This window comes from Sorex araneus, chromosome 1 (assembly GCF_027595985.1).
Source record: "Sorex araneus isolate mSorAra2 chromosome 1, mSorAra2.pri, whole genome shotgun sequence".
NCBI lineage: Eukaryota > Metazoa > Chordata > Mammalia > Eulipotyphla > Soricidae > Sorex > Sorex araneus.
Window position 1 is genome coordinate 149893333 of NC_073302.1, and position 12586 is coordinate 149905918.

At 51.9% G+C, this 12586-nt stretch overlaps 1 protein-coding gene across 1 annotated transcript in view; it reads right to left on the reverse strand.

Annotated features, from left to right (window-relative positions):
* Window positions 1-549: 549 nt before the first annotated feature.
* MRPS27 (mitochondrial ribosomal protein S27) overlaps window positions 550-12586 on the reverse strand; it is an 89258-nt gene continuing 77221 nt past the window's right edge. Inside the window, exons 8-11 of the mRNA XM_004608503.2 lie at window positions 9713-9815; window positions 7186-7331; window positions 4687-4857; window positions 550-2111 (exon numbers count right to left, since the gene is read on the reverse strand). Coding sequence (XP_004608560.2) covers window positions 1872-2111; window positions 4687-4857; window positions 7186-7331; window positions 9713-9815 — 660 coding nt within the window. The 3' untranslated portion in view covers window positions 550-1871. The remainder of the gene's footprint in view (window positions 2112-4686; window positions 4858-7185; window positions 7332-9712; window positions 9816-12586) is intronic.

The window sequence follows — 12586 nt, forward strand, 5'->3', positions numbered from 1 at the left end:
AAAGATGAGTAAGGAGAGGCTGCTAGAATCTCAGGGCTGGGACAAATGGAGATGTTACTGGCGCCAGCTCGAGTAAATCGATGAACAGGAGGACAGAGATACAGTGATAATAAATCACTTAACAGAGCACTGAAAATGTGTTACTTAAAACCCTAACTAAAATGATGTGCTATTTCCTCCCCTCCCATCATAGAGTAAGAGCACACCACAAGAAATCCCAGAGTTTTTATTTCCATACATTGACAAAAGAGCACGATTCTGAGTGCAAGCACACCCCTGTACTGAGGCAAAATCACAGAGCAAGCAAGAGCTGTTCTCCCGGCCCCTTCCCCGAACTCACACAGAGAGTCCAGTCACTCTGGTCACCAGTGAACTGCTGGTGCTGGCCCTGCTCTCATTTTCTCCAATTTCTCCGTCACATGTGGGCATGAGTTGTATGTGCACCCGAGTGTGAACAGGCCCCCGTCTACACGAGTCTTGTTTGACGTACTGGATGAAGGTGCCGAGACAAGGCTTAAGTTACTCAGCATTACAGACGCTAAGGCTAACTCGCTCAAAAGCTTTTATTTACAAAATGCCACTGTAGGTTCTGAAATGTAAAAGCCACCGGGGTCAAAGGGATTTTGTCCGTCCTGTACTAACTCCCAGGTCAGGTCTGGAAGGGAGAGAGCCGGGATGAGGGCAAAGGTGAGGTACGTGGGTGGGGCATGTGGGCACTGCACCCTAGCTCCGGGGGAGGACTTGTATTAAGGAGGAGTTGAAAAGGGACACAGGCGCCTGGACGAGCAGTTCCTCTCTGCTGGGCACCACTCAGAAACCTGTGCGTGGCCTGAGAGATGGCCTGAAGACCTGGAGTGTCTGCTTTGCAGATGGGACATCCAGGTTTGATGCCAACACCACACAGTCCCCTAGCACCACTGGCGGCAGCTCCTGACCACTGCTGGGTTTTGACCCCAAATGAACAAAAAAACCCCTGTGCTCAAGTGCCACCCATAGCCTCTCCCAGCACCCCGTCCATACGTTGTTGACAAAAGGGCATGATTTTTTTTTTCTTTTTGGGTCACACCCAGCAATGCACAGGGGTCACTCCTGGCTCATGCACTCAGGAATCACCCTTGGTGGTGCGAAGGGGACCATATGGGATGCTGGGATTTGAACCCGGGTCGGCCACGTGCAAGGCAAACGCCCTACCCGCTGTGCTATCACTCCAGCCCCAAAAGGGCATGATTTTGAATGAAAGCACACCACTGCACTGAGAGGCAAAATCAGGAACCTTCCATGCTCACAAAGGCCCTGTCTCCCATGAATGCCACCAGCGTCCCTGAGAGCTCCTAATTTAAGCTAGTTAGCTGGTGGTTTCAGTCTGACAACTTGCCATTTTCTGCAGCCCTCCTTGGCATCTGGACAGGTGGCCTGGAGCCTTCATATGTAGAACACCCTGGATTTTATTTTCACTTTGGGGCCAGACGTGATGGCGCTCACATTCCTGGCTCTGTGCTGAGGGGTGGGGTCAGAGCGGGTGGGCATATGTGGTGTCGGGAACTGAGCTGGAGCTGGCCCCATGCCAGGCAAGCACCTTAACCCCTGTACTCTCTCTCTCTCTCTCTCTTTTTTTTAAGCTTTTTGGGTCACACCCGGCGATACTCAGGGGTTACTCCTAGCTCTGCACTCAGGAATTACTCCTGGTGGTGCTCAGGGGACCATATGGAATGCGGGAATTGAATCCGGGTCGACCGCGTGCAAGGCAAAACACCCTCCCTGATGTACTATCGCTCCAGCCCCACCCCTGTACTCTCTTGGGACCCCCACCCTGGTGCTTGTAGAAAAGGTGGGAGTCACTGTGAAAGTCCTTGGGCAGGGTCTGCGCCCGGTTAGGCAGACACCTTCGAAGCCCTGCGCGCCTGGTGCTCCTGCTTCGCCTTCTCCCTCTGCTCCTGCTCCCTCTGGATCAGCTGCACCTGCTCCTGCCGCCACTGTTGCAGCCTCTGCTCGTAGGCCCGGATGTCCTCCGCCTCGCAGCTGGGCAGCTGTGCTCGCACCAGCTCGCTCGTCAGGGTCAAGAGACTTCCAGACTCAACTTTGCCTGAAGCCTGGAGCTTCGACCGCAAGGCCTGTGGGCAACAAAGCAGGGGAAAGTGTGTGAGGGAGCAGCTGGGATAAAGGGAGGAAGAGAGACAGTCACTTGCACAAACCCCCCAGTCAGAGCGCGGGGGGGAAAGCCCTTTTGCGGGGCCCCTCGAGGTTTTGCCCCTCACCCCTTTTTCTTTTATCTTTTTTTCTTTCAGACCAGTCACTGTGCTAAGCTGCCTGTGTGGTTTCTCCCTTTTCACTCACAGCATGGTGCATGATTTCTGCTGTCATTTCTTGCTTTCAACCACGAAATTGGCAGGACTGAGACAAATGCCAGCTTCTCCTTGCGTGGTCCACCCCAACAGGCAGCAATGGCCAAGCACCAAGAAACAAACAGGGCAGAAGCAGCCGACACAAGGGAGCATGTCGATCCCATCTTTGCCTTTACATTAACCAAGATGATGCCGGTGGACGGAGTGGGTGACTTTCAACAGATGGAAACTGTTTAGAGGGTCTCTAACTAATGGCACTCTAACAGCTCCCAGGGGCGCTGCGCTATGTGGCGCTCCCACCTGCTGTGCTCTGTCGCAGGTCAGCCTTTACAGGCTCACTGCCTGCAGCTCCAGCTGAAACAGGCCCTGGGTTGCTGATACTGTACTCCTGGAGAAGTGCTGAAAACGCTAATCTACTTAAGTGCACTAAGATGTGGAGAGGATCGGAGAATAACCACTTAGGGTCCCAGTTGTAACTTCTACCACGCTCCCAGACAAGGTGAGGCGCCGGTCCAGGTGAGGCATCCTGTCACCCAGGGATGGGAATGGTCAAGGCCTGCAGCTTCCAGGAAAAGCCAGAGGCCGCATGTGATGGGTCGGCCACAGGAAGCAACAGAAATGTAAGCTAGATGTTATTTCTTTTGGTTCTCACTCTCCGATGCTGAGGCCCCGGAGACAGCCTGAATACCAGAGGAAGTTAGTTAATGTGTCTAAGTCTCATCAGTCACAAAGTGACTGACTTCTCTGTCCTGTAACATACAGAACCAGCCACCAGAGCTAATAGGGTGACAGGAAGTGGTGCCTCATACAGTCAGTCCTCAATGTCTGTCTCTTCATCTTTAAGAAATAATGCAGATGTGGGGCTGGAGTGGTAGCACAGCGGGTAGGGCGTTTGCCTTGCATGCAGCTGACCCAAGTTTAATTCCCAGCATCCCATATGGTCCCCCGAGCACTGCCAGGAGTAATTCCTGAGTGCATGAGCCAGGAGTAACCCCTGAGCATCGCCGGGTGTGACCCAAAAAGAAAAAAAAAATAACGCACATGTGGAAGAGGGTGGGCTGAGAATTCATACAGGTTCACATTTCTAGCCTCTGAGGTTCAATGTGTGAGAAACAAGAGAAAATGGTGGTGAATGACCATCTGAAGAATTAGGTGGTGCTTTTCTTGTGTTTGTCTTTGCAAATTTACAAAGTCAGACAAAGGAGAGGATGCATGTCAATTCTCAGCCGAGGCCTGCCGTGGACACTCCACACGGCTTGGGAACACCGACTAACCTTCCTCGGCTTTCAGATGATAACAGAGGGAAGCTGGGTAAGGCCTTTGAGAAGCACCGGGAGAAACTCGGAGTCCCAGGGCCGACCCTGTCAGATGGGGATGGAGATTTCCCACAGCTGCCCCAATGTAACTAGTGAGAAGAGCCAAATGTGACCACCTGGCAAAACTGGGAACATCTCTCTGGGGACATCAAATGGCACAGCGGGCCAGCCGGCAAGGTTTCTCTTCTTCTAAAGAATCCCCCTTCAGGCTGCCTTTTGTTTCTGTCATTTTTTATTCAAGCCACATCCAAGTGGTGCTCAGGGCTTACTCCTGTCCTGGCTCTGCCCTCAGGGATCACAGGCAGGGTTCGGGGGACCATATGGGACACCAGGGATGGAATCCGGGTTGGCTTCCTGCAAGGCAAGTGCCCTCCCCGCTGTTACTATGGCTCCAGTTCCTGCCCTTTTTTTCTGTTGCGGCAGTGAGCAGAGGAGAAACAGGCAGGAAGAGGCACAGGGTTTACACTTTGAACATAGCGCCTCTTGCCTGATCTGACCACAGAGCACTGTGGGCTGCAGAGCTGATGGCTACGAAGGGCACCTTACCCAGAGTGCTCGAGACTCAGTGCTCAGGGCTCAAGAAACAGCCACTTTGTCTCCACCTTCAGTGGAGCATAGGAGAGTACTTCTCATGGCCCACATGCACAGAGGAGCAAGGAAGACGCGCGCCTCTTAGCTCCAGCAGCCTCGAGTCTGGCTCTGCAAGCCAGAGTTTTACAGCGGGCACTCAGGCGAGCTATTTCCCCTCCATCAGCACCCGTCAGGGGTGACTGGGTAATGACAGGCCGCCGCGGTGAACAAAACGGTGACTGATGTGTGCAGGTATCAAGAGGAGCATAAAAATTCCATTTGTTTCTTTTAAGACCGCCTCGTGCCTGAGGCCATAAAAATGTCACTCTTGGTGTCAGTGCCGAATGCCTTTATGTGTGACAGTGATGTGTGACAGGACTGCTTGTCTGTCGCCACAGCTGTGGAGCGTGCTGGTTGCATGTAGAGCTGAAGAGGGTCTCCATGACGTTTCGACCCACCTGGAATCGTTCCTGGTACCGGGGAAGCTTGGACTGCTCTGTTTCCTCTATGTCCAGCTGCTCTGTCCACACTTCCGGCCCCTGCCTGGCAGCTCCCTCCTCGGGCTGTTCCTCAGAAGGCTCGGCGGCTGGCGCCGTGAGGGCTGCCAGCACTCGGTCCAGCACATCCAGCTGCAGACAGACAGAGGGGTAGAGACTGAACACGCAGTGCCCCCAAAGACCGCTGCGAGGGGGCCTGGACACAGGGCAGCGGCAAATGCCACAGTGAGCCAATCATGTGGAGAGCTCCGTCAGCACAAGAGACAACAGCGAGGTATCTCCTGAGCCTGGAGTGACAGGAAAGCGGGTAGGGCCCTTACCCTGCACGTGGGCAACCTGGGTTTGATCCCCAGCATTCCTTATGGTCTCCTGAGCTTGCTGGGAGTGATTCCCAAGTGCAAAGTCAGGAGAAAGCCCTGAGCATCACCGCTGAGTATGGTCCCTCACTTCCCCCCTCTAGAACAAAAACAAAACCACCCATCAGGAGCAGGGATGCCGCTTCAGTGGGAGAGAGCATGTCTCATTTCTGTAGGTTCCAGCCCCCGCACCAAAATTTAGTCCACAACAAATGGCACAAATAAGAAAGCTCAGGGTTCTTTGTAAAAGTGAACCAAGGGCTTCACTTGGGACCACTTGGGTAGAAATCCAAGGGACATGGTACTGAAGGCCATCCCCTTCCATGTCTTCTTCCTCAATGGGCTAGAAGTGGGAAAAAGTGAGAACCAAGAGGCAGTACAGAGGGTAGGGTGTTTGGTGTTTGCCCTGCACATGGCTGACCTGGGTTGGATCCCCTGCATCCCATAGGGCCCCCTGAGCACTGCAAGGAGTAATTCCTGAGGGCAGGGACAGAATTAAGCCCTGAAAATCGCTGGGTGCGGCCCAACCCTTCTCACTACCTGCCCCACTCCACCTCCCTTCCCCCCGCCCCAAAAAAGGGGGAAGAAGTAGAAAGTGAAAATAAAACAGCCAACCACAGTCTACAAGCGGGTCACTCTGAGCATCTGCAGGGCTGCTGTAGCTCTGACTCCAGGCCCGGCACGCGCGTGGCGTTCATTTCAACAAAAAGACTGCTGTGACTTCGCAAGTTAACAAGAAAACGGGGCTCTATCAGTTTGGCTCCTTCTCCCCTTACCAATTCCAGGCTGAGGGCCACTTTCTTCACCTCCCGGAGGGCCTAATCATCAGCGGTGTGCTAGAAATCACCTCAAGGGCAGCATTAGCACCTGCTGGTCAGATACATTCTACATCACCCGAGAAGAAAATCCAGAGAATTTCAGGGCCATGCTTCCACTAGCCCATGCCGGCCCTACGGGCTGTTCTTGCTGACAGGTGAGCCATGTTCTTCTCAAGCTGGAACTCAGGAGAATGCAAATCTGGAAGGGATGTTTTCCCAGCAATGGATTGTATGGAAATTTTGTGTTTTCCATCACTGAACAGGGACATCAGCGAGGTTAAAACGGTGACAAGCATTTAGAATGGCATATCCTTTGTTATATAACCGAGTTAGAATGGCAGGCAGGGCGCAGAGGGGTGCCCTGGACATGAATTTGCTAGGCACCCAACTCACACCCCTCGCCACTGAATCTACAGAGGGGTGAGCTCTAGTGATTGTGGCCAAGGCAGAGAAAACTTTAAGCAGCTCATACTTAAAGGGACACCCCAGCCAGCAAATAAATACCTGGTGCTCTAGGTCTCACTTGGCTACATGGGAGCATGGGTAGGAGAAGACACTAGGGATCGGGGGTGGGGGGGACCTATGGCTTGTCACCCAGCAGGAGGACACAAGGCGTTGGTCTCCTGAGCGGAGCAAGCTCCCAGCATGACGGGCCTGGGCTCACGCAGAGTGGGGAAGCAGAGAGCCTGACGCCCGAGGGAGGATGGCTTTCTTGCGCAGAGAATCGAGCCCCTCAGAACCACTAAAGGCACCTGATCCGGATCTCCTCAGTACCCCACATTCACCACAGAGTGGGTCTGTGGTGGTGCCCAGAAGAGGCCGTGCTGCCCCCACTCCCCGCCCCCCACACACAGTCGCCTTTCTGAGGGGGCTCCTGAGGGGACAGTTGCTGGACACTCTCCCGGGACTCCACGAGGGAACAGAAACGCCATGAAAAATGTCCCTGATCTCATGTCCTCTGTTGGGTTCCCTGTGGATGGTGGCGAGGGGTGAGGGGAACGGGAGGGGCAGTGGGCAGGGCGGGATTTTCTTGAACTCGGTCTGAATTTCTGGGAGCTGGAGAGTTTTCCTCCTGGGTGGGGAGCTAGAAGAAGATCAACATTCACCTCATCCTCTAGGGCTGTTTTTTTCCCTTCCTGTCGGAAAAAGGGAGGATGTGGTTTGTCATGCCTCAAGAGCACCCCACAGAAATAACAGGCGAGGGGAGCGGGAAGGTGTGTGTGGGGGGGGAGTGATGGTGACTGGAAGCTGCACCGGGCAGGCCCAAGGAGGCGGCCGGGGCTTACCGCTTCTTTACACAGCTTCCCGCCATCGTCGGGGGAGGCGGCGACGTCCTCCAGCACCCGCAGGGCCCGGTCCAGGTAGCCTGGCCGCCACAGCAGAGGCATGTTGTGGTACACGGCGCGGATCCCTTGCTGCAGCTCCACCTTCCCTGTGTCGGAGAGAACACGCGAGAAGGCTCAGTCATGGCTGTACTGGGCACCTGAGGCACAGAACATTCTGGTGGCAGCTCGAGAAACAGAGAAGAACATGTCCAACTGGGAGGCTGATCCCGCTTAGGGACCGTCTAGATGGATGACGAATGTGGCCACAGTTTTACTACGTACACTTGATCTTTCATTTGGGGGCTTGGGGGCCACACCCACTGGTGTTCAGGGGCCACTTACAGTGGCACTCGAGGGACCATGCAGTACTGGGGTTTACACCTGAGCCTTCTGTGGACAAAGCATGGGCTAGCCAAGGTTAGGTATTTTCTGGGAGCCCACACACAATTTTTTTTGGCAGGGGTGGGGTGGGGAGGTGCACACCTGGCTATGCTCAGGACTTACTTCTTGGGTTTGAGCACAGGGATCATATCTGGCTGTGCTTGGGGGGGTCATATGGGGTGCCGGGGTTCCAACCCAGGTCAGCAGCATGGAAGGCTAAGTGCTTTATCTACTGTACTATCACTCCTGGCCCTGCACACACTTTTTACTGTTAAACTGTATGAAGGCTTTCCCTTCCCTTTCACTGAGGCCAGGGAGCTTTCTCGACGATGTGAGGAGGCTCTCAGGGCTGACGCTGTTTATCCCCAAGTGGGGATACTTTTGCCAAATAAGTCAAAGAATTGGAACACTAATTTTGCTTCAAGAACAAGATCTTCTACAGAAAAAGCAAGGCATTCTACATCTTTGCTCCTGTGACAATCTTCTCAATGTCTGACAACTGACTTTGCCAGGAAATGTTGAACATGTTTCAAAATTGCTCCCAAATACCCTGTATGAAAAGGGGTGGGGGGGAGGAAATCTCCCGCTGCTCTCCTTTCCTTTATCTGAGCTTCACTGCGTCTTAAATCAGAAAATCCTCATCGTCCTTTTGGCTCTCAGGACATGAATGCTCCTCTGGGTACAGGCTTCCCCGACTCTCCGGAAGAAAGTTCTTATTTGAATGGATACATGAGTAATCTGGGGGTCTGGGGACACTCAAACTCTCCCCCCTGTGTATTTATGGTAATAGCACTCTTCAAAGCATCTCCACCCGGACCACAATATGTGGATGCTAGCAGCAGGGTCCTGGGGTCCAGAAGGGGGTGCCTCCGTGTTCTGGGGGACAGAAGCCCTCTCCGTACCTCTATGACCTAAGTCACCTCTGCGGCCGGCTCTTAAAGCCACCTTCACTTACCTCCCTCCCTCTGCCGGGAAGGAGGATTTGGAAGGCTGTGGAAACCATAAATAGCCCAGGCTTATCAGGTGACAGCTAATTTTGGCCTTGCAGAGGCTCTGGGCTTGGCGGCAGTCAAAGCTCTGGGAAACTGCTCCCGTCAGGGGCCCAGGAGGACACAGAATGAGCTGCCTCGCCACGGCCGCCCAGCCCAGCGCCAGGCTCTGCTCAGGACCCACCAGCAGCTAGGTCTCCTTCGTCCTGACAACTGGAACTGCTCATGCTGAGAAGACCAGGATGCTGAAGGCAAAGGCAAAGCCTTCTCAGTTGAGAGCAAATCAAGCCAGTCCAAGGGAAGAAAATGACTTTCAACAAAGTCTGATGAATTCTGGGCTTTCTGAGTCAGTTTATGTCAGAATCAGCATCTACCAATGCAACACAACATGGGGGAGGGGGTGTAGATAACTTCAATGAACAGGCAAACAGACTTGGGTGATTTTTCTGGAAGCAACTGTAAGTAGAAGTCATGGATGACCAAGAGCAAGTGCTTTCTCAAAGATGGATCTACTTAAGAGAAAGGAAGGAACAATGATGAAACATCAGCTCATGTCAGGACACACTTTACTCCCACTTAGGTTGGACGTTATCTGCACAGCTTTCTCACCCATCTCATCTCATACAATCAGGGCCCAAAGAGAGAGTGACAGACACCGCGGGGCACTACCACTGGGTGCCAAAGGGTTGCTCTCTGGTCATCCAAAGCACGGTCATCACTTCCCTCGCCCTACCTTGGTACTCCCTCAATGCCGGGAAAATGAGTTCAGCCTCAACTTGTCATTTCTTTCCTCTTGCCAGGGAGGTCTTGGTTAACACCGGGGAAAATAGTACTGGCCAATTTCACCAGAGGGGGACCAGAAGTTTCTTTCCTTCCTCTGTCTCCTGCGTTGAGGACCACCAGGTCTAACTAAACCAGTGGTGATCATTTTTTAGAAATCCCTTTATGGTCTTAGGTTATAACTTAAGGACTTTAAAACATTCATTTTAATGCCCAAAGAGAGAGCTGTGCTGGAATGTCACTAGCACATTTGAATCAGATTGTCATTTTGCTCTGAGGTAGAGGAACAGAACGGTTCAACAAAGAAGGTCTGTATATCTAAGGCTCACGTGGCTTACCGAGGAGGGCAAAGCCATACAGCTGGGAACTCAACCCCACCGAGTTCTTCTGCTTCAGGCCTGGGAGCAGGAGGGAGGCGCCAAAGTTCCGCTCCTCTTCCCACTGCAACAGAGCACAGGGGACAGTGGTTTGGACAAGCGATCAGCACTACGCAAACGTGTGTCTTTTGCTAGGAAGAAAACACTAAGCTTAAAAAAGAAGTGTTAAGTCAAAAAAAAAAAAAAAGCAAAACAACAAAGCTCTTTTAAAAATGTATTTATGTTTTATGAAAAGTGCAGGAAAGAAATACCCTGCATGAGAACACATTCCTGGGATGGGTATTTATGAGCAATTTTGGTTTTCTTCTTCTTTAGGATTTTGCAAATTTTGGCCCAGAAATAAGATTCCTCTTACAATAAGAACAGCCAAATCAAACAGAAACACAGAGAACACTGGGCCCAGCCTGGCTGAGCCCATCAATGAATGAACAGAGGCCTTGCAACCCAAGGCACTGGGTCCCGCCTTTCACCCCCACTGTTCTGACCGGCTGGCGCGAATTTCCACATTTTATCCAATTCAGCAGTGACAAGCTCCCTTCGACTTCACAGTGTTAAAGGAAATACAACTATTAGGTTGCTTTTAGATAAATTTGTGCCTCTCGAGAAGAAATCAGGCAATCAAAACCACTTAAGTGGTTGTTTCGTTCAACCCAGGGAGTGAGGAAAAAAAAAATTACAGTTCAGTGCCTTTGAATCCTTTTGAGACGTGGAAATATAAAAAGGCAAAAATGTAGGGATTGCTAAGCTTGCTGCAGAGTAATCACAGCAGCGAGGGGGGGGAGCGGGGGGGGGGGAGAGAATGACTCACAGGAAAGAGGGCCCCAGAGGAGGAACAGGGCAGGACACTCTTCAGGGCGCCGTGATCCACCAGGTGCCATGGGAGTCTGCTTGCACCCTGGCTGATTCTGGCTCGAAATTCTGAACAAAAAGTTCCAGTTGGCCTGCTCTGGGCCCTGCGTCACAGGTCCGGAAGGAAGAGGAGCGTGAAGGAGGCGGGCAGGTGAGAGCGGCAGCCATGCGTGAGAGAGGCACCCCAGGGCTAATGGGCAGGCAAGCCTCTGGACTTTTGTGTACTCAACTCTAAGTAAGTATAATTTCTAAACCTTTTGAGAGGGAAAAAAAAAATAAAGACCTTCAAGGGAAAACAAAGTCTCCCCAGGTACTTGTGCAGTATGGATCAGCAGGGGAGCCGGTAATGAAGGCGCGGGTCATGCCACTTTCAAAGCAAAATCACTCCCAAGTACGATAGATAGCCCCCCACCCCCCACCCCCCGCACAGACACTACACAAAGTGCATAATAAATCAGGAGCTCTAAGTGTTATGTTTTTCTTTCTTCAGGGAAAAATGATCTATGGTCTGAACATACATTAGGAGGTAAAAGGCGCATAGGCAGTGTCCTTGAGGGGGCTGGGGCCTCGGCCGGCTGGGCTGGTGATGGAAATGGGAGCATTTGCAAAAGGACTTGAAAGAAAGGCAGAAGGAATGGGAAACTGAAGTCTGAAAAGATTTTTGGCTTTTGATGGTTGTCTAGGAATAATGAGACCACCGCTGCTTCTAGAAAATGCTGATGATAGGTTCACAGAAACTATTAGGCCTCGGGGCTGGAGCAATAGCACAGCGGGTAGGGCGTTTGCCTTACACGTGGCCGACCTGGGTTCGGTTCCCAGCATCCCATATGGTCCCCTGAGCACTGCCAGGGGTGATTCCTGAGTGCAGAGCCAGGAGTAACCCCTGTGCATTGCCGGGTGTGACCCAAAAAGCAAAAAAACAAAACAAAACAAAACAAAACAAACCAAGCCCCCCCCCCCCAAACTATAAGGCCTCTTCCCAGCCTTAGGCTTCTGCAGTACATACTACTATGATAGGGCAAAATCAGGCGCAATTCTACCTATGTGCTCAAGGCTCCCCTTTCCTGAGTTTGCCCCTTCTTCCATTCCTGCAGGCAAATCCTCCCCTCCCACCTCTCCCTTGTCCCCTTCACAGTCCCCCTACCTCTTTCTCACTCCACTTCAAATTAATTTCTGGTTCCATTTCCCTCCTTCACACACTAAATTCAATTTTTTAAAAAAAGTTTTGAGCCACACCCAGCGATGCTCAGGGGCTACTGGCTCTGCACTCAGGAATAACTCCTGGTAATGCTTGGGGGACCCAGGATGGCTGTGTGCAAGGCAAATGCCCTACCGAATGCATCATCTCAATGGACTTTTTAAAAGTCCACATCTTACCTACCTCCTCAGAAACACTTAAAAAATACATATATATACATATATATTTACAAGTTCCACAATTGCAAACTTTTCTTTTTTTGGCAAGAGAGGCTCTCTCTCCCAAGCAGTGCTCAGGGGTGTAGGGGCCCCTCCAGAGATGATTTTCATTAACTGGCTGGCAGTTTAACCTGAGGATCCAAGGACACGCTGCTGCCCTTGCCCTTTGGTGTGCTAGAGACCCCTGTGCCATCCTGGACATGCTTGGGTGCCCCCAGGACCACACCTGATGGCTGGGGAACCATGGGGTGCTCAGGGACTGAACTAGGGTTAGCCCAAGCTAGGTAAGTCCTTTATCCTACACTCTTTCTCTTCTCCTGGATTTTTTTCTTTGGGCTTTCTGGCTCAGGTGCAAACAATTATAGAAGGGTGTTCGAATCATAATTGTGGTTCAGAGTTTTCTACTGAGGTTCCTATATCCTCCATGGTATCTCTCTCTCTCTCTCTCTCTCTCTCTCTCTCTCTCTCTCTCTCTCTCTCTTTGGAAAATAGAGTACCCTTTTATTATTCTCCCCCACATCTTATTGGTTTGTTGTTAGCTTTTAAATTTTTTTTTTAGGCATGTTACTA